General features: G+C 31.9%; 1 protein-coding gene and 1 long non-coding RNA gene across 3 annotated transcripts in view; one reads left to right on the plus strand and one right to left on the minus strand.

Annotated features, from left to right (window-relative positions):
• Positions 1-6377, minus strand: part of LOC129913517 (intermembrane lipid transfer protein VPS13B) — a 28218-nt gene extending 21841 nt beyond the window's left edge. For both annotated transcript variants that reach the window (XM_055992246.1, XM_055992245.1), the window contains exons 1-2: positions 6121-6377; positions 5501-6066 (exon numbers count right to left, since the gene is read on the minus strand). In XM_055992246.1, the coding sequence (XP_055848221.1) occupies positions 5501-6066; positions 6121-6207 (653 nt within the window). In that variant the 5' untranslated portion in view covers positions 6208-6377. The remainder of the gene's footprint in view (positions 1-5500; positions 6067-6120) is intronic.
• Positions 6378-12017: 5640 nt separating this feature from the next.
• Positions 12018-12631, plus strand: LOC129916735 (uncharacterized). The gene is made up of 2 exons (XR_008772532.1): positions 12018-12259; positions 12331-12631. It is a non-coding gene; the product is annotated as an uncharacterized LOC129916735 (long non-coding RNA).
• The last annotated feature ends 9397 nt before the right edge of the window (positions 12632-22028 follow it).

Below are 22028 nucleotides of genomic sequence, written 5' to 3' on the forward strand. Positions count from 1 at the left end.
ATGCAGCACCTAATCCTGTTGTTGCTAGTTGGACCTTGAAAGATGGGAAAGCTCGTGCCACAATCGGGCTCGCAGTGGAAGATTCTCAATTGATGCATATTCGGAAATTGAATACTGCTAAGGAATGCTGGGAAGCTCTAAAGAAAACACACGAGAAGTCAACAATCTCGAATAGGGTGATATTATTAAAGAAATTGTGTCGTATGCAGCTTCAGAACGGACAAACAATGGAAGATCACATTTGTGAAATGCTGGACATTGTGGATCGTCTAGTTAGCTTAGGCGAGCAATTAGCAGATCATCTTGTGGTTTCATTTCTCTTAGGAAGTTTGCCAGACGACTACAATTCTTTGGTGACTGCTCTTGAAGTCAGAAATGACAAAGAGTTAACCCTCGAAGTAGTCAAAGAAAAGCTGATTCAAGAATATAAGAAGAGAAGTGAAAAATTTTCGAAAGGACCATTAGAAGATGCTGCATTGAAGACTCAAAACTTCAAGTTCAAATGCTATTCTTGTGGAAGAACCGGACACTTGAAAAAGAACTGCCCAAATAAGATGCAAGAACGAAGAAAACCCAATTTTAAAGCCAAGAAAACCGTTGTAAAGTCGAAGTCTGGTGTGGGTGAGTGCAATCAAAATGATATTGACTTATGTTTTAGTACTGGTACAAATAAAATTGATTCTGCATGGTATATTGATTCTGCCGCTACATGTCATATGTGCAATGATGATACATTTTTTAGAAATTTAAATAGAAAGACTGGCGATTGCATTTATTTAGCAAATGGGAACAAAATCGAAGCAAATGGTTCTGGCAGTGGAATATTACAATATCAGAATAATGCAATTCCTATTAAGAATGTTCTTTATGTCCCTGAGCTAGATGGAAATTTGCTTTCTGTTAGAAAAATTGTAGAAAGTGGTTGGCAAGTTCTATTTAAAGATGAGATTTGTGAAATATCATATCATGGTAAAATATATGCAACGGCTAGTTTACATAAAAACCTTTATAGGCTAAATGAAGATTTTCATGCAAAGAGGGTAAGACACATTGAAAAGGAATGTGTTCATACTTTTCATCGCCGATTTGGTCATCGAGATTTAAGGTCGATAAAAGAAGTAATACAAAAGAATCTCATTAGTGGAGTTGAACTCATTAAATGTTCTTGTCTTGATCATTGTGATTCTTGTTTGAGAGGTAAAATGATAAGACCAGAGTTTCCAAAGCAATCCACAAACAGATCTGATAAGGTCCTGGATCTTGTTCACGCAGATCTATGTGGACCTATGAGAGAAATAACTCCAAGTGGGAACAAATATTTCTTAACAATGATTGATGATTACAGTAGGTACTGTACTGTTTATTTTTTGAAAGAAAAGAGTCAAGCTGTAGAGAAAATAGTAGAGTTTATACAACAAACTGAAAACTATTTTGAAAGACCAATGAAAATACTAAGAACTGACAGAGGTGGGGAATTCACTAGCACAAAGTTAAAAGATTATCTTAAAAATAAAGGTATTAAGCAGCAGTTAACAGCCCCTTATAGTCCACAGCAGAATGGTGTAGCTGAGCGAAAGAACCGCAGTCTAATGGAAATGACACGGTGTATGCTCATACAATCTGGACTGGACAGAAAATTTTGGGCAGAAGCTTTAAATACTGCTAGTTATTTACAAAATAGATTACCATCGAAAGCTACTCTGAAAACTCCCTATGAAATGTACTTTCAAAGACAACCAGCTATGACTCATATAAGAACATTTGGATGCGTGGCATATCATTATGTTATTAAAAAACTTCGACATAAGTTGGAAGATGTATCTAAAAAATATGTACTTGTAGGATTCTGTGATGAATCAAAGGCATATAGACTGTTAGATACAGAAACAGCCAAGATAATCAAGTCCAGAGATGTCAAGTTTAATGAAGAAATGAATGCCAGCTTAAACAAATTACCTGATGTGATAAAAGATGAAGATGATTCAATTTTTGAAATTAATCTTTTAACCAGCAAGAACCAAGGAAACGACAACTTAACAATTAATACGATTGAAAATGAAGAAATTGTTGAAGATGAAAATAATGTTGATTTTGAAGAACAGTTATCAGAAGATGGAAGCATTTACTATTCTGAAGAAGATGGCATTGATTCTGAAGATAATGTTAGAAAATCAACAAGAACCAACAAAGGCATACCTCCTAAAAGATATGGCTATAAAACAGCTTACCCAGATGAACCCACAACTTATAAGGAAGCATTAGAAAGTTCTGACAGTGCGCAATGGGTATGTGCGATGGAAGAAGAACTGCAGGCTATGCAAGGAAACAATGCTTGGGAGTTGGTGGAGTTACCGAAAGGTAGAAAGGCTATAAGCTGTAAATGGATTTTCAAGATCAAAACATTAGCTGATGAATCAAAAAGGTATAAGGCAAGACTTGTTGCGAAAGGTTTCTCGCAGAAATATGGTCAGGACTACGACCAGGTGTTTGCCCCAGTGGTGAAGCAGACGACTCTTCGAACCCTTTTAGCGATTGCATCAATGAATGACATGACAATACAACACATAGATGTTAAAACTGCATTCTTAAACGGTAACCTAGAAAATGAAATATATTTGAAACAACCTCCAGGATTCATACAAAACGGTAAAGAAAATTTGGTATGTAAATTGAATAGAAGTATATATGGTCTCAAACAATCAGCGAGATGTTGGAATCAAAAGATAAATTTGATCCTAATTAACTTTGGATTCAGAAGGGGTAAAGCTGATAGTTGTTTGTATGTAAAAGGCCAAGGTGACACAATTATTTATATACTTGTTTATGTTGATGATATCCTGGTTATTTCAAAAGAAAAGAATTTAATTTTAGAGACAATTACAGAAATTAGAAAACATTTTGAAATTACTGACATGGGAAATTTGAAGTTATATCTTGGAATTCAAATTGAAAAGAGAAATGGGAAATATTATATGCACCAAGAAAAATACATAAAGAAAATACTTGATACCTTCAATATGTCAGATGCGAAGACATCCAAAATACCTTTGGATACTGGATATTTCAAAAATGCAACAACGGATGATGAGCTTTTAGACGACAATGAAATTTATCGAAAAGCTATTGGCTCACTACTTTACTTATCGGGAAATACAAGGCCGGACATAGCAGCAGCTGTTTCAATTCTTAGCAGAAAAGTATCCTGCCCTACTAAGAGTGATTGGAACGAAGTTAAACGAATTCTAAGGTACTTGAAAGGAACTCAACAGCTACAACTTTGTGTTGGATGTAAGAAAAATTCAAAACTTGTTGGATATGCAGATGCAGATTGGGCTTCAGACGTTAAAGGACGAAAATCCACAAGCGGATATTTATTTAAATTTGGAGAAGCTACAATCAGTTATGCAAGTAAAAAGCAAGGGTTGATTGCACTTTCATCAACTGAAGCGGAGCTTGTCGCTTTAGCAGAAGCAACTCAAGAACTTATTTGGCTGAGAACATTATTTCAAGACCTACAAGTTGATTTAGAAGATGTAACAATATTCGAAGACAATCAAAGTTGTCTGAAATTATTAGACTCAGAGAAGATAAATCCTCGAACTAAACATATAGATGTGAAGTACTATTTTCTTCGTGACATTAAAGAATCTAAAGAAGTTAAATTCATTTACTGTCCAACTGAAGAAATGATTGCAGACATTCTTACGAAACCATTACAGAATATTAAACAATCAAAATTCAGACTCCTGGCTGGTCTAACTAAGAACGATGAAGACATTACTTAAGAAGTGTTTATTAAGAAGGGGTGTTAGTATATATTTATATTTACCCATTTGTATATACATATATACTTTACTATAAAAACACTTGATATTAATTTTATTTATAGTTTTAATATCGAACAATTTTGAAGTTCGATATTTTTCAATTATAAATTATTCGATCATATATTCTTGTTGAATAAACATCTTGTTTAATTTTCTGTTAATTAAATTTTCTTATTTATTATTTATTGGACTTCCTGGAATAGCCGTTCTAACAGTATGTGAGTGCTGGACGCACAACTGCGGTGTAGAGTCTTCCTTTCAGCTTAGGGGGCATTTTTCGATCACAGAAGATGGCAGAATTTTCCCGCCACTTCATCCACCCTACGCTTACGCGATGATTGATATCGTCATCACAAGTACCTTCGTTATTTATCATAGACCCCAGATATTTAAACTTTTCACATTTGGGAAGCACTACACCATTCAAATAAATGTCAGGAATAGGCCTGTGTGGATCAGAAAATGGGCAGCATAGGTATTCTGTCTTTTTCGCGCTTATGCGGTACCCACTACCTTCTAGAACATCCACCCATACATCAAGTGCTCGTTGCAGGGATATCGGGTCTTCACTTATGATGGCTCCATCGTCAGCAAAGAATAACTGATGCACTTTTGGGTCCGTCACTTTGCCTTGAAGCAGGTAATCAAGAACGGTAATAAAGAGCAGAGGACTCAAGACGCTTCCCTGGTGTACACCTACTGTGATTTCGAATTCTTCGGTGACTCCAGCTGCACATCTTACTTTAGTTACTGCTCCATCATACATGTCCATAATTATCCGCACATAGGTTTCCGGAACTCCTCGTTGTCTGAGGGCCACCCATATCAGATCTCGTGGTTGTCGATCGAATGCTTTTTCAAAATCAACCAATACCACATGCAAATCCTCCAAGGAATCTCGATGTTTTTCCATAATGATTCTGATACTCTGGATTGCATCTGTGGTTGATTTACCCGCAACAAACCCGCACTGGTCATCAGATAGCCTTATTATTTTTCGCAGTCGGCTACCCAAGACTCGCTCAACGATCTTCATGGTGTGTGACATCAGCTTAATCGAACGGTAATTATCACAGCTTCGAGTATCACCCTTCCCTTTGTATATTGGAAGAAGGTAACTTTCCCTCCATTGATTAGGCATTCGATCACCTCGTATAAGCTTGGAAACAAGAACCATGAGCCATTTAGACCCGATGTCTCCCATCTTTTTCCAAAACTCTGAGGGTATTTCGTCTGCGCGACCCTTAGCGGTCGGAAATACACACAACAGATATTACATTCGTTTTAGGACTATATGCAACTTTTGCGGGGGGTAGAATTTGAATTTCCAGAAAATTAAATTTCGCTCCGGCCTACAGCCCATATTATTACATACATAAAAAAGTACATTGCTCTTTTGTAACTAAAATTAGATGCATGTATCTATTTATTGAGAAGGATAAGAAAACGCAATAAAATGGAGTGAGGAAATTAGTAAAAAATAAAGAAAGTTCATTGAGCGTCACATTAGAATAATGTTAAAGACGTATTTCTGATGCTTTATGGAAATGCTGCCGCGGACCCTCTGAAATCTTACGCAGACCCCCAGGGGTCCGCGGACCACAGGTTCAGAACCGATGGATTAGATGGACGAATTCTTTTGTTTATTAATATAATTTATTTATATTACTTACCGATATAAAATGGGTTCCTGACACACATCAATTTGTCCAGCAGCATTGCGTTTATCCAAGCAAATAGTCAAATCAGAGACTTGTACAAGCTTCCTCATGAATACTCTCAATGGATGGATATCAGTAAATGCCGGCTTCCACGACTCATCAGCCGAACTAAACGACAACAATTGAATGTTCATCGAAACAACAATATCCTCTTCCACATATTTCAAAATGATATTGTGACAATTAATGACCATATTATTAATGATTTTATTAACCAATCCAGGCATATAACCTTGTTGCTGATGTGTTCCATCTTCAACTTTGGATATTCTCTTTTTCTTTTCTGTCTTTTTTGGCGATGGCGATTCGGAATTAGAATCTTTCAATTTAAGAACAAATTCGATTGTGTTGATGGTAATTTTAATTGGTTCCGAAGTGATTTTCATCCATGGCACCAAAATAGACAATTCATGAACATGACCAGATAAAAATTCGAAAGGAAGATTGAGTTCTTCTTCGAGAACATCCAATCGAAGGTCAAGATTTTGAAATGCAACTTCACCTTCCCACAAAGATACCTTTAACCGCAATTGGAATTAATAATTGAATAAAGAGAAGAAAGAATTGTTTACCTGTGAATCTTCAGGACGAATATTTTTCACATACTTGGCAACATGATTTAAAATTATTGGAGTTATATACGATTCCAATTTAAACATTTTATTTTTTCAATTTATTGCTATTGTGGGTGTTTTGTTTTTAAAAACTTTACCACTTTATTATAGATCCATGCCAATTGAAGCAATTTCACATTAATTTTGCATTTTTTTATACAATTTTATGTTGATATTTTTAATTTTTTTAAAATTCCAATTTCGGATAAATAACTTAACTCGAAAAAATGAAAATATTTTGACGTGTGATGTGTTGTCAAATGGAATGACAGTTGAACAGCTGTGTGTGTGGGGGGCATTGTTGTGCCGGCAACGAAAAGTAAACAAAACAATTGTGAGGTTGTTGTTGGGAGATGGGGTTTTGTTGAATGAGTGTGTTCAGTGAGATAGGAATTATGTTTTAAAATGAATACCGTTATGCCCCCCACACACGGTGTTGTTGGTCTAGGATTTAAGAGAAGAATTTGTAGGAAGATTCATGATACATTTCTACCATACCTTGTGCTTTAGTGTTCGTTAAACATCGATAGTTTAAGATTTCGATAGTATCGATAGTTTTGGGAAAACCCTATCGATACTATCGATACTATCGATAGTTTTACCAAATTTCCTAAAAAGCTTTAAAAAGGCTTTTTTGAATAATAAAAAACGTTTAATAATCAGAATATTGCAATTTAAAACTAATTTTTAGCAACTGGAAATGTATTATTTCAATTGTTTACTTGCAAAACATTTTGAAAAACAAAAAACCAGATGTATTGAGGTCCGAAAAAAAATATTCGGTTCGATACGGCCTGCGGCAAGCTTGCCAAAGATAACAGACAATTATGTTAAATGAAAATATTTAACGCATATGTGCACGAGTTTATCGAGCACAAGAGAACATTTTTGTATAAATAGATATATGTATAATAAATACATACATCTAGCAGTACTGCATACTCTTTAAGGTACATCAGCAAATAAGATAATGTAACCTTGTCGATTCCTACATATACATATTTATTTGACAAAGAGAATAAAGGTCCTACATTCTAGTAAGTGCATGTATAAATACTAAAAAAGGGCTAAAAAACAAAGTTTAGTCGTGTTTCCACCGACCGACCGGCTTGACAAAAATACTAAGCAAGCAGATGATTTTTTATTTGGTGTTGTCATAACGAACCAAACTATTGCCTTGAATGTATTTATGAAATGATACAGCTAAAAACACAATACCTACAATAAAATAAAATTTATTGAAACAAATCGCGCAGAAACCAAAACCTAAAGTAAACAAAATGCAACAGTGACATAGTATGACAATGTTAACAATTAGTATTATAATTCTGTGGTTTCCCAAACGAAAAATCATTCATAAATAATTGAAATGATGAGAAATGAAGATTTCGGGTTGGGGTCAAAATTCTGCCGGGGTCAAAATTCTTTTGTCAAAATTCTGCTTTCAAAATTCTGTTTTACAAAATTCTGCTTTCAAAATTCTGCTTTTTAAAATTCTGTTTTTCAAAATTCTGTTTTTCAAAATTCTGCTTTTCAAAATTCTGTTTTTCAAAATTCTGCAAAAAATTAAAAAAGGGTTTGGAAAATGTTAAAAAGCGCGCGCTTTTTAACATTTTCCAACCCCTTTTTTAATTTTTTGCAAAATTCTGTAAAATCATCTTCTTGATAAATTGTCTGCTTATTTGATTACTTACCTACATAATTTGTCATTCTTTGAATGCATATTAATTTTTGTTTTAATACTAAACATTTCCGAAAATAATTCAAATTTTTTTTAATTTATCAAATAAAGATGAATAATCAAAAATTTGAATAAGAAAAGGAATATTTTGTATCAAACAACATCGGTTCCAATAAGTTATAGATTTTATTCGAAAGAAAGTCAGTCTATGCATTTAAAAAATATTTCCGACACTTAAACAAAAAAAATTAGAAAAGTACCAATGTTGAATTACATTAATGAGGTGTATTTTTCTTTAGTCAGCACATATGCTATAAAAAAAACAGAATTGGCAGAATTTTTTTGTTTAAGTATAATGCTGGCAGAATTTTGAAAAGCAGAATTTAAAAAAACAGAATTTTGAAAAGCAGAATAGAAAAAAAGCAGAGTTTTGAAAAACAGAATTTTCGTTAAAAAAGCAGAATTTTGAAAAGCAGAATTTTGAAGCCAGAATTTTGACCCGATCCCGAAGATTTCACTAAATTTTCAAAAGTTTTTCAGTGTTTTAGGAGTTCAAAATTAAAAAGCTGGTGCGTTTAGAACGAAAAGCTTGGGGTAAACTGTTAAACTTAAAACTATCGATAGTTTTGTCGATAGTTTTTTAGAACTATCGATGTACGCGATAGTTTTTTACTATCGATACTATCGATAGACTATCGATGTTTAACGAACACTATTGTGCTTCTTTGCACTAGAAGTTAATCTGGGATTGACACGAGATTTTGACGCATGAAATGGTTTATTTTAATAGTCTAAAAAATCAGATTGGATTTGCATCTACTAATTCTGAATTGATTTTTTCCATTTTTCAACTGTTGCAATTCAATAAAATGGGTGCTACAGTATAAAACAAACAGTAAAAATAGTGGATGGTGGCGTAAGATCATTCTATAAGAAGACAAGGTAATCATGCACAAATAATCAGTAACGAAAACTGTCAGATGAAAGAAATAAAGATGGCTTTCTACGTTTTTGACAGCTGCCCTGTCTTGGAAATTGTTGTTGCTTTTGACTTTGACAAATCAAACGTCATAAACTTATGACGCTATCTTGAAAATTTAGTGCAGATACACAGAAGAGAGCAAAAATAAAAACGCTAATGATATTATACCAAGGCCTAAAATGGCCGATATCTCGAAAAAAAAAAAAAAATAACATTAAGACTAGGCGCACACATGCGATTTCGATCGCGCGATTATTCAGTCGCAAATTAGATGCCAAGAATTTCATTGACTGTAGACACAATTTTCAAATTTTTAATCGCGAGAAACACATGGTATAAAAAGACAAGGTATGATCATTAGAGCCGCCATCTTACAAAATGGGGTAGTAAGGTTTTGACGTTTGGCATTTGGCAAAGTCAAAAGCAACAACAATTTCCAAGAAAAATTTGCTTACAACAACAATTTCAATGGGCTGGGCTGTCAAAACCTTAAGTAGCCATAAGTTTTGACAGTTCTCGATACTGAGTTTTTTCTAATGATCATACCTTCTCTTTTTATACCATGCGAGAAGCATGCGTGTTCATAGTCATTGAAATCCTTGTGATCCATTTTTGCGACTGAATAATCGCGCGACTAAAATTGCATGTGTGCGCCTAGCCTAATACTAGGCGAGATTTATTCTAAATCTACTTGGCTTAAATCTTTTAGGGTAGGTGAACATAAACCCGTGATAGCAAAGTTGATTTAGAATAAATCTCGAGATTTATTCTAAATCTATTCAGCTAAATCTCGGGATTTAGGGTAGGTGAAAACATAGTATAAAACTCTCACATTAACTCCAATACAAATAATTAAACTAAGGCAATTTTTCGATATTGAATGCCAGCTAAAATTTGGATCGATCTGCGTACTAGGCTTTAAGCCTTAACTACATTGACCTAAGCTAAAAAGTGAAAATTTTAAACTGATTTTGTGATTTCTCGAAATGGAAAAATTACAAAAAACGAGAGCGTATTTTTGGTCTTAAAAACAATTTGAATACCTTCTCTTTTTAACAAACAAATTGCGCTAGCGAGTATAAAAATATTTTCCCTTTTGTACTTTAGCAAGAAGTGGCCAATGTAGTTAAGGTTTTACGAGTTAAAAAAGTTTCACATGTCTTTTAATTGACGGCATCTAAGGCTTTTGATAATGCGTCTGCAGTCCAGGACTGCCTTTCCGTAGATCGTTTATATTTACCATCCATTTTACGACCATAATGCCATTTTACCCGATTGCTAAGTAGGCCATTTGACACTTTTACAGTAAGTAGGCCAACTTATTTCAATAATAAGAAATATGCATTTCATGCTTATATATATTTTCTGCTTTCTCCAAAATTTATGTTTTTATAGATTTTTTTGTCAAAAATTTTTCACAAAATTTTAGTGGATATACATTTTTGAGATGTTAAAAAGCAGTTTAACCTGTCAAATTTCAAATAATGGCTTGAAGTTACTAAAATTCCGTATATTTTGTTGCTGCCAGATAAACTAAAGAATTGGGCTTTTAAGCAATCTGTCTTTGTCTTTTTTCTTTCTATCATAACTGTTTATTAAAGAAGTACAAGAAAAAAACCAACCAATCAAATCAAATCAATTCTGAGGAAAACAAAAGCATACATGCATAATAGGGTAAGCGGGGGTACATTTGACACCGGGGCACATTTGACTTTGCGTTTTTCGGTATGATCGTGCCCTTTATTATTAATAGTTTGGATGAAGAAAGAAGCTTAGTTTGATTTAAAGAAATTTTGCGAAATTTCACAGTCTTTCATTAACTTTTCGCGAAGTACCACGTGTTTTCGTGTTTTCTGTATTTCTGATCTAATTTTTGACCACCGGTATGTAAGCGATTTCTGAACCTAATAAAACAGTTTTTTTTAATGGTGAATCAATATTTTGATAGCACTAAGCTTAAAATTAAGTAAATTAAAACCAGAGGTCGAATTACGGCACACGATTACGATCATACGTTGTTAACGTTTTGACTATTGCTCTCTCTATTTAATTAGTAGAAAAAAATTAGGACGCATAGCAACCATACGTTAACGAACGTATGCCGTAGTTCGACCCCAGCTTTGCAAAAAAAATAGTATTAGTTATTTAAAAAAAAGAAAAACAGTTCTGTGGCTCCTTCGGGGCACCTTTGACTTTTGCAATGTGGGCACAGTTTTACGTTGATTGAGGGTGTCCCACAGTCACCGCCCCAAATGAAAACCATGGATTCCTGAGGTCATTTTAAGTCGAAAAACTTAAGAGGTAATTTTCTCGTTTTCGTCCCGTTTTCGAGTTACCACGATTTTTATGATTTTTGCTCTCTTGTCCTTTAACTGGCCTTATCTTTGCCAAACTACGTTTTATTCGAAAGATTTTTTTTTACAACCAATCAAGAATTTATTACAGTTTTAGTTTGTCTCAAAACCTTTTTTTCTGCGGACAACCGTTTCTCCACAATTTTGCATCAAACACAATTTTCTTCGTTTTTTTAAGTTGTTTTTTACACTTTCATATCACTTTTTCCTATAAGCTTTAATAAAAGGCTCACTCTCTACTAAAGCAGTAGCAGATGTTTTAGAAGTTGGATTGTAATATGGAGGTCTCCAAGCTGTAACGGACCAAGTAAAAAAAATCGAATTGGTGCAAATCTTGAGTCAAAATCTGTGCTAGGTTTAACTCTAGATGTGTTCCTTTGGGCTCCAGTATCTACACCGAAGTACCTACTTCTGATTGCATTCAACTCCTATACTTCTATAGAAAAATGTCTTTAAATGCATTCACATGCAGTACTAAAAAGTAAAAAATGTTCGAGTTAATAACTTTGAACTATTAAAAAAAATTTACAGTTAGCAGATGATTTTTGTATTATTTTCTGATTAATTTAAAAAACAACAAAATCAGTCGTAAATCAATTTAAAATGTTTGAAATTCCATTACCTTTGCCAGAGTTTGTATTGGAAAACAACCCAGATGACACGGGATTTACTATGTCAGAAAAACGTTCGCTCAGAAATGCTTGGGTGGTTATGAATTCTGAATCTAAAAATCATGCACTTGAACAATCTATAGGGTGATTATAAATCCTTTTCATTTAAATATATGCAGTCAAAATATTTTGTCAAAGTAGTTTATAAGAAGATTTGGTTAAAAAAAATCTAATTCAGTTCTTCAAAAATTAAAGTTTTTTAACAGAAAACGAAGACATTTTAGATAAATTTCGAAATAAAAATGGAAAAATAAACATTCCAGCTTTACATGAACATCCATTGAGAGTATTTGAAACATTGGAAAATATAATTTTTGAAGGATTGGAAAGTGCCACTCATTTGCATGGAATGACAAAACCTATTGCCATACGTCATCTGAAAAGGAATGTTGCATCTGAAGATATAAGGGTAAAGATTGTATATTTTATCTGTACCTTCTTTGGTATCTTAATGATGTTTTTTCATGTTTTGTTTTTTAGAAAATGTTCAAGCATTTGGGTGAATATTTAAAAACGGTTTTACAAAAAGTCATGTCACCAACATTACAAAAAGCAATCGATAAAATTTGTGAAGTTCTTGTCATGGATGACCAATAAAATAATTGCATCGAGAAATTTCGAATAAAATGAATTTTGATTTTTATTTTCCAGCATAATTTTAAACACTCAATAATTTCGAATGTTTTCTGAATTTCTTGGTAACACTTTTTCCTAAATAAAACACCCTGTGTTCTAAGATCAAATTAAATGGGAGAGTCGTTTGTGATTCATCAAAAGTCAATAGTCGTCAATAATTACTAATTTCCTTTCGTCTACAACCTTGCCTTAAATTAACATGTCTCCAATCCACAAATAGCTCAACTCGAGTGCGTACAACCCTAAAATAAGAAACTCTCTATTGTTTTTTATTAAAAACATTTTTTGTCATCTTTTTTTTTGTCAATACGTTAAAGCATAAACGCAAAACTATTTGCTTTTGGTCTCATTTTTGTTTTTTGTTGTTAAAGCTTATATTGGTTTAATTTTGAAGGTCATTTCTATGTAAATTAAAAAGATCAAACATCTTTATTGACATTTATTTTTTTTTTTGTGCCGCTTAAGTGTGGTAATAATATTTGAGTTTGAATGAATAGAGAGGAACGCCTTTTTTATTTTTAAGTTTGTACACACACTGAGTACACTTTCAAATTATAAACTTATAGTTTTTGATTAGGGCAATAAACTTTGCTAGTGGAAATGTCAATTATAATTATTTTATGAAGAAAAAAAAAAAACAAAATATTTTTGGATATATTTTTATAATGAAGGGATCACATCAAAATGAGTCCAAATTATTAATTCCATAGTATATGTATATTTACTTATTAGAACAAGATCCCCCAACAAACATTATCCCTTCTATAAAGCTTTACAGGAGCAATGTTAGCACCTGTAAAGCTTTATAGGAGCAAATTTGCTAGTCGGGTCCGCATATATCCGCACATATCTACCGTTATATGTTATTTGTAAATGAGTAGAATTTATGAAAGATAATGTTGGCGATAATAAATTGGACACAGTTCGTCCAACAGTTTTGGTTTCGGACCCCAACCAAAAAGCTAATTTTGTGTCAAAAGCTGGCCACATCCAGAGTTGTCTTTATTTGAGATGATCAGTTTACTTCGGTAATAAGCATTTTCGACGCTTTCAAATACTGCACACTATCTCAATAAATTTTTAAGTAATTTTTTAAATAAGTAAATAAAATATAAAAAAAAGTACGTATACGCCATAGTGCACGTTTTAAATTCATATTCTTTTAATTTTTTTGAAAGTTAAAAAATGACGAAGATGACTCTGAAAGTCAAAAGCTTTAATATCTCGCTTAGAACGTGTACCTCCCATTAAATTTTTTTGAATAATTGCATTTTTCTATTCTAACAGAACTGCGTTTTGAGTTTTTCTCAAAAAATTCGGTTTGTCGTTTTTTGCGAAAACTGACATTTTGGATATTTGCGTAAATTTCATTGATGGCTGGACCAATTTTATTTAAACTTTACAGACAGACAGAGACAGATTGAATGATTCTGTCTCTGTGTATTCAAATATACAAAGAAAATATTTGAATAAAATAAAATAATATTTTTTTTTTTACATGCATTTTTTTCAATTTTTGCTGATATCTAAACAAATCAATAAATTTCCAACGTTTTCTGGCGTATCCAGAATAAAATTTGGAGGGGGCTAGAAAATTTTTCAAAATTTTTTTAGAGGGTTAAATGTCCCCTTCGAAACTTTTTTCTTTATTTTTCATTCATCTTTGACCGAGAGTAAAGCTCTATGCTGCGGTACTGAAAGTGGCATAGTAGCATTTTACTGCTCTCGATCGACAGCTTCGCACTACTGCCTCCTCCTTTAACGTAGTGTTTTTTCAAAGTTCTTGTATCCCAAACATTTTACACAAAAAGCAAGTTCGAACTTTTTCATGTGCTGGATTCAAAACAGTTTATAGATTTATTCCTATCACGTCTGGTTTTTGAGTTAGGCTCATAACTGTTTTCAATATAAAATGTTCCATGTTCCGCAATTTGACCGAAAATGAATTGAAATCATTTTTTAATTTCACGTGAAATAAAATATCATTATTCTTCATTTCGATCGATTTCAAAAACTTCGAAATTGCTTCGAACTGTCAAAATCGAAGGATCATCCATTTTGGTTTTGTTTCTAAAATGAAATTACTGCTGCTTTGAACATGGATGCAAATTTATTGGCAATTTTGATGAAAAAAAGCAGAAATATTATTTTTGAAAAAAAGTTAATATACTTAAGGCGATAACATACGGCGTTTTGAGATTGCATAAGAAGTTTCGCAAAATTTAACGATAATGTAATTCGACGTCAAAATACTAAAAAAATGATGTGAAAAATTCCGAATTGCACTTAAATCCGAACAAAAATTTACCCCAACCCTCAACGTCAGCTAAGATTCTTACTCAAACAAAACAGCCGTTTCAGTATTTAGAGGGGGCTCGAGCACCTGAGCTGCCTTTAAATCTCTAATATTTACGAACAAGTTTCAGTTAATCATGAACATTATGATGAAATCAGCTAAATAATAACATGATCTTGAAGGCTTGGGGGGGGGGGTGCTTGAGCCCCCCCCCCCCCTCAATACGATACTGACCATGATGGTAAGGTTGTCGCCTAGTGACCCAACAGTTGTAGGTTATATTTGTGCCCATAATTATGAAAGTGGACTATGTCACTTTTTGCATTGTTTAACTCTCTACTGCATGAATTAATATTAGCGGACGAAAAAATTTAAAAATTCTTTACATGAACCCATGTAAAGAATTTTTAAATTTGAGTTGTTTCAAGACGGTTTTCATTAAAAAAAATTGTTTAAATTAATTTGTTTCAAAAACTAGTTTATAAGCCAAATTTGGCTTTGGGGTAAGAAATTTTACTAATTTTATTTATCCAGATTATGTAAAGAATACAATTAAAAATATCAAAAGATAAATATTTATCATTTAAAAACAAAATAAAGTAAAATAAATACATTGGTTAAGAATTAATTCAAATTTGTCTCATTTTAAGCCATATATTTTTTCTGGTTCACATTCTTTCCTCTGTCGAAGTGAGTTTTGCTCCAACATTTTCACCCTCTCCCAGATCTTACAAAAACTAAAAAGTAATAAAATGATTGAAAAATATTATAGGTGAGTCCCCCTCCCCCTAAAATTTTTGTGGTTACGCCGCTGGAAATGGGGTTAACATGAGAAAAATGTCTCTAAAAGCGAAGGGACTCCATTTCTGAATAAAACATAGCTTCCAAGCAAAATAACAATGTAAAGGAACAAAATTTTCCAACAAAAAAGTTTAACAAATTGTTTAGATTTACAACCCCTGAATGCATACGATGCCAAATATGGCTTCCGTACTTTTTGCCCTCCCAAGACCAGGCCAATAACTTTTTTTTTTTCAATAAAAATTGGTTCATGGCATACACAATTAGACAATCGATCAAAAATAAATTTTTAATTCCATTTTACTTTCCAAACAAACTCAGTAATTAACACTTAAAGTATGAATATATTCTACACTTTCGATTTCAATGCACACTACTGATCGACTCACCTGTGATCATAAAATACACCTATATTTTGCGAAAAAACTATAGCTATGAGTTCTCAGAAACACAAAGAAGAGGATTTTATTGAATCTTTACCATTTTTTTGTGACAGAGAAGAGAAAAGTGCGTACAAAAAGACAAAACCATATTTGGCTTCGTATGCAGTAGAGGGTTAAAGAAAAACTTACTTAATATTTTTCTTATAACGATTTAATTGTATTTCTTTTTTGAAATCACTGAAGGGGCAATAAAGAAGTTTATTTATATGCAATTTCGCTTTCAAATAAACCTTACCCCTTAAATAATAATTATTTTTATGCTGGATTTGATCGTTTTTTAGTCCACTTAGTCCACTTTTATAATTAAGGGCAGATTTGAAAATGGTACCTATACGTCATGTAAAAAAAAACATTAATTTTATAAAAAATTGCAGTCAGTAGATGGGTTAGTTACTCCATTTTTATATGTGTATTTAAAAATCCGTTAAATTGTCGTTTTTGATTAAAAAAATTAATATTTTTTTAAAAGAATGCAAAATGTGACTTATACCACTTTCAAATATAACGACTCATTATGTAGGTATATGAAATAAAAACCAGTAAAAAGATAAATCAGTATTCAGCTTAATCCCATTTAAAAAAAAATTTAAGAAAAACAAAAACTGATCGAACATTTTGCAATTATTAAATGTTACTAAATTTAGATCTTTTGTACTATAAAATTTCGTCAAAACTTTTTAAGGCGTTTACGAGCGGTATAGTTCATAAGTGCTTGTTTTTATTTGTTTTAAAAATGACTTTGTTCCCAGACATAGCAAATAACGGACCTCATTTTTTCGTCTACTTTATTATCCAAATGTCATGTTTTAAGGCGTTAACGAGTGGTATAGTTCATAAGTGCTTGTTTTTATTTGTTTTAAAAATGACTTTGTTCCCAGACATAGCAAATAACGGACCTCATTTTTTCGTCTACTTTATTATCCAAATGTCATGTTTTAAGGCGTTAACGAGTGGTATAGTTCATAAGTGCTTGTTTTTATTTGTTTTAAAAATGATTTTGTTCCCAGACATAGCAAATAACGGACCTCATTTTTTCGTCTACTTTATTATCCAAATGTCATGTTAAATCTAAATTTTTAAGAACGATTTTCTTACGAATGAAAAAAAACTAGTTCTTAAGTATCTATTTTATATGAAGTTGCATCGTCCTTTTTATTGAAACACACCTTTATTTTAAAGTATTTCGAATCACGGAACTAAGGAGTGACCAAACCATGTTACACATTAGACCAGTTAAAATACAAGACGAAGTTTTTAAACAAACCTAAAATTCACCCAGAAGTGCACATTATTTTTAACAATTCAATTCAAATTTGATCAAGTACAATTAGATATTCCATTCCATTTTATTTATAAATTTTCAGAATTTGGCAAATTTGATCTAAATTTTATTTGGATAAATGCCATTATTATCATTGAAATCAACTCAATGTCCTCCAATAACGTCACAACAATCAACCAACCTTAACAGCCACTACACTACACGACTCTCTACAACAGTACACAACATCCCTTACTTTGCTATAAGATACTTGAATTTACACACTTCAGTGGGTGGGTGGTGGTTGGTATCGTCATCGTCATCGCCATGCCTCCACTCACTGCCCCCAGTTATATTTCTATTTACCCAAAGTATCACTATCATCGTTTAAAGATTTGTATAAACGCGGCCAGTGAGACTTCCAGCAAGCATGCCCTAACGTATAATCATAAACGGAACAGAAATGTATCATGAAACTTTATTGAATCAACTCAGAAGAAGAAGAAGAAGCGAATATCAATAGCGGAAAGTATCTATAATAAACACACAAACTATAGATATAGATACATATACATTTAAGAATAGTTCCTTACAATTACAGGTATTTTTTATTATTTATCTAAAAGCTAAACTGACAATGACTTTGTGCGCTCGGATCGGAATTATTATATGGAGAAGTATAGTTTCCTTTCGATAAAAATCAGTCCGATTTCAGCTTCCGCGCACGCATTACACCAAATAGAATTCCAGAGCGGGAATTATAGTTGGCTGCGTGGTGTGTAAATAAAACAAAAAAGTATCTTTTTCATAATTCTGGGTCCGTGGATTTGCCAATAACAAAAATTGTTCCCATACTATTCAATTGTTATTATTTATTTTTTTTTTGTGATTTTTTGTGACCACTTAATAATCCATTTGTTGAATGGCATTAATTGAGCTATAATTAAAGGGTTTCTGAAGTTCAAAAGTATTAAAAAAATAACCTAAAGGATGTGATGTGAATAAAAAAATTAAATTAAAAAAAATCGTATTAAGGGCCAATTTTTCAATAGTCAGATAAACCTCAGATAGAGCTTATTCCTAGGAATAAAAGTTTTTTTTATATTGAAATTTATTCTTCTGATAGTCTAACTGACGATTGAAAAATCAGGGCTAAGTGAAATTAAAATATAAAAAAAAAAATAACGATGACAACAACAACAAAAACCATTTCAGTATCAACAATTGTTTCTGAAAAGGTAGGGAATGATTCTACAAAAGTTTAGTACAATTTATTTTTACTTTTGTGATTATTATAAAAATGACTGCAAAAAAAAAATTTAACATTTATATTTTGGTAATTTTGACATTTTTGCAAGTTTTTTTTTAAATGTTAGAAAATTTTGACCTAATGCTGAAAATTTGATATGTACCTAAATGTACCTCATATTTTTGGAAAGTTTCTCCAGTATGATTTGAAATATCTAAGGCTCAACGAAATGAGGTCGACTGGTCAAAATTTTGCATTAAGGACAAAATTTAAATTTTAGTTGTTACCTACTTCTTTTGAAAAGGTAATCTGGCCAAGAAATAAGTTTTTATATTTTCGAATAATTTGATAAATATTACAGTACCCGTTTTTTATAATAAAAAAATGGTATGCCATTAAACAGGTCCATTGATCCGTTTTTTACTTGCGATATAGGTACTATAGGGCAAGTTTAGGATTCGTAAAAAAATCGAACTCGAGATAACAATTTTACATGACATTACGATGATGGAGAATGCCAAAAAAGTGGGTCCGGCAATTCTGTCTGTCTGTCGGTCTGTCTGTCTGTCTGTCTGTCTGTCTGTCTGTCTGTATGTACCTCGCTACAGCCTAAACAATTCGAGTGATTTTGTTCAAACTTGGTAGTTAAGAGTTTTGGGTGATTCCCTAGAGGACAAATTGAAATTTTTTTTTTAGGACCAAAACTAACGGTACCTTTCATATAACGGAAATAGAAAAGTTAATTTTTTTCAAAAACGGCTCTAACGATTTTCATTAAAATTTTTAAGTGTAGTAGTACACATAAGAGCTAACTTTCTAAATAAAAAAAATATTTTTTACCGTTATTAACGGTACCTGTCATATAACGGTTTTTTGATTTATGAATATCTCGTTCAAGAATACCCCGATTTCAACGAAAATTTTTATACAAAATCGTTTAGGTAAAGGTAATGTTAAAAATTTAGAAAATTTTCAAAAAACTCATTTTTGGATTTTTTAAAAAATATTTCAAATTTTTTTTTTGAAAAATAAATTTTTTGAAAATGTGTTATGAAAAATTTTGAAATTTCGTTTTTATGCGTAAATAAATTATTACTTCAAAATGGCATACCAACTTTTTTTTTATATATATAAAACAAATTTTTATATTTAAAAAATTATTTTTTAAAAAACGGCTCTAACGATTTTCGAAAATTTTTTTCTAAAAATTCCCTTTTATACAAGAAGTAAACTGGCATACTTGGTTTTTTGTGAAAGATCTTTTAAAACGATATTTAATTAATTATAAAAAACAGATTTAATTTTTTTTAATTTCTTAAAAATATCAAATTTTAAATTTTCTTAATTTTCTTGAATAAAAAGCTTTAACATTAGAGTAACTTAAAGCATAAGAGCAAGCACGTGCGACCCCAGTCGTGCATTTTATTTTTTTCTTAATTGTAAAAAAAAACTTGGAAAAAACTTTAAATCAAAATCGTTAGAGCCGTTTTTGAGAAAAACTACTTTTTCCATTTTGATCATTTGGTAAAGTACCTACCGTTATTTTTTTTTGGTAAAAAAAAGTTTCAATTGGTTTAATTCGAAATCAGTTAACTGCCAAGTTTGAAGTGGTTTAGGCCTGTAGCTCAAGATCGAGACAGACAGAATAAATAACGAGACCCACTTTTCATACATTCTTCACCATGCTTATGTAAAACCTCGTTGGTATCTCGAATTGGATTTTTATTAGGAATCCTATACCTATCCTATCCTATGACCTATAGTACTTTATCGCAAGTAATAATGAAGTAAGAAGTGCCAAACTGAAATTATACCATTTTGTGCTACTTGTGAGCACCTCGGTGATAAATTGAACAGCCATAATGATAACATAAAACGATATAATAAAAAGTCAATAACTTTGGTAATGTTGGTATTCGATTTTTGTCACCTCAAATGCACGACTGGTTATAACGTTAAGTACAAGACTGTGTTTTTCAAAAATTGTACATATTTTAAATTTTGTGGCCATTAAAACTTTTTTGTAGGTATACAAATTTTTAGGTAAAATTAAAGCACACAAATAGCTTTGTAAAATGCACGTGATATACCCTCATTTAAGCTGAATTCTTGTTTTCTTTGAAGATAATTAAAACAAACCTTTGTTAAGTTGTAACAGATCAAGAGCCCCCAAAGATTACAGACAATTAAATTGGTTGATAGTTTAGTCGATTTCTTAATCAGTATGTAAATATAATGAAAGTGCACACTCTACAACGATTAACTAATGATCAATCAAAAAGCATATTCGTTTTGCCCAACTTTCAGTTAAAATACATACACTTCGCGTCACTTGAATAGAAACAACATTTTTTCTTTAGAAAATAGCGATTGGTGCTTTGGTGAGGTAACTTAGTAGATTTTTGGTTTTGCATTTTCAAAGAGGAACTTTTAACAAACAATGTTGTAAAAACAAAAAACCCAAAACAGAAACCGTATGGCTTCTAGTTGCGTTTTTTCGAATTACCTCACAAAAAACAGTGTTTTTTTTTGCGTCACTTGAATAGAAACAAGCTCTTAAATTAGATAAAAATGATGAAAAATCATGGAAAACACTAATTATAGTAAAGCAATATTAAGCTTTGACATTATTTGCACATTATAACCAATTATGGGCTACGAGCTACCAATAGGCACCACAGAAAATGCATAAATAGAATTTAACATTGAAAATGCACTTCTACTGTACACAATCGTGGACCTAATTGGAGAAAGTGATAAAAGTGTTTAGTAACTTCTTACAAATTAAGAAAATGACATTTTCTACAATTTAAGGATTGAATAAGTGAAATAAACTTTCGTTTTTATCCGGAATGCATCTGTTTTGTTTTTATTGCGTTGTTTTTTCTTGAACTATCCTTGTGCAATCTCTAAGACGGTTGTTCTTCCACGTTCCTAAACTTGCCAAGAGCTTCTACCATTATTTCTTTGTAAAAGTTAGCATCTGTTTTTGAAGCGTGAAGCTTCAATTTTGTTATTGCACATCATTAAAACAAAGCGTATTACTATAACACATTTTAGTGCCCTGTATTGGCGATGCGATTAAGGTTATTCTTTTATAAACCAATGAAATAGGGCTAATATTAACGTGGTCCATCTGAGTTGGTATGTTTTCCTTTAAAAAACCACTCTTTACCCCACTACTTTTCAGTTCGAATGCAACTATAAAATAGTTAACTTTTTTGTAATCTTAGTAGAACTTAAAATGTTGTTATTTTGCATTTTGAGGCTTTTTTAATGTTGTGCACCTTTTATAACTTCCAGGATGGAACACACCAACACAATTCCATCGCACTATCACCACGTTTTTGACCGATTTTAGCGGCAAAGTGAAGAAAATTGCAGCTAGTTTTTAAGTTATTTTTTTCTCTGCTCGTGACTTGGGTCTCACCTGTCTTATTTTTTGATTTAATCACTAGTTTCCGATATTTTAAAAATTATCTCATCCAAATT

The sequence above is a fragment of the Episyrphus balteatus genome, chromosome 3 (assembly GCF_945859705.1).
Source record: "Episyrphus balteatus chromosome 3, idEpiBalt1.1, whole genome shotgun sequence".
NCBI classification, from domain to species: Eukaryota; Metazoa; Arthropoda; class Insecta; order Diptera; family Syrphidae; genus Episyrphus; species Episyrphus balteatus.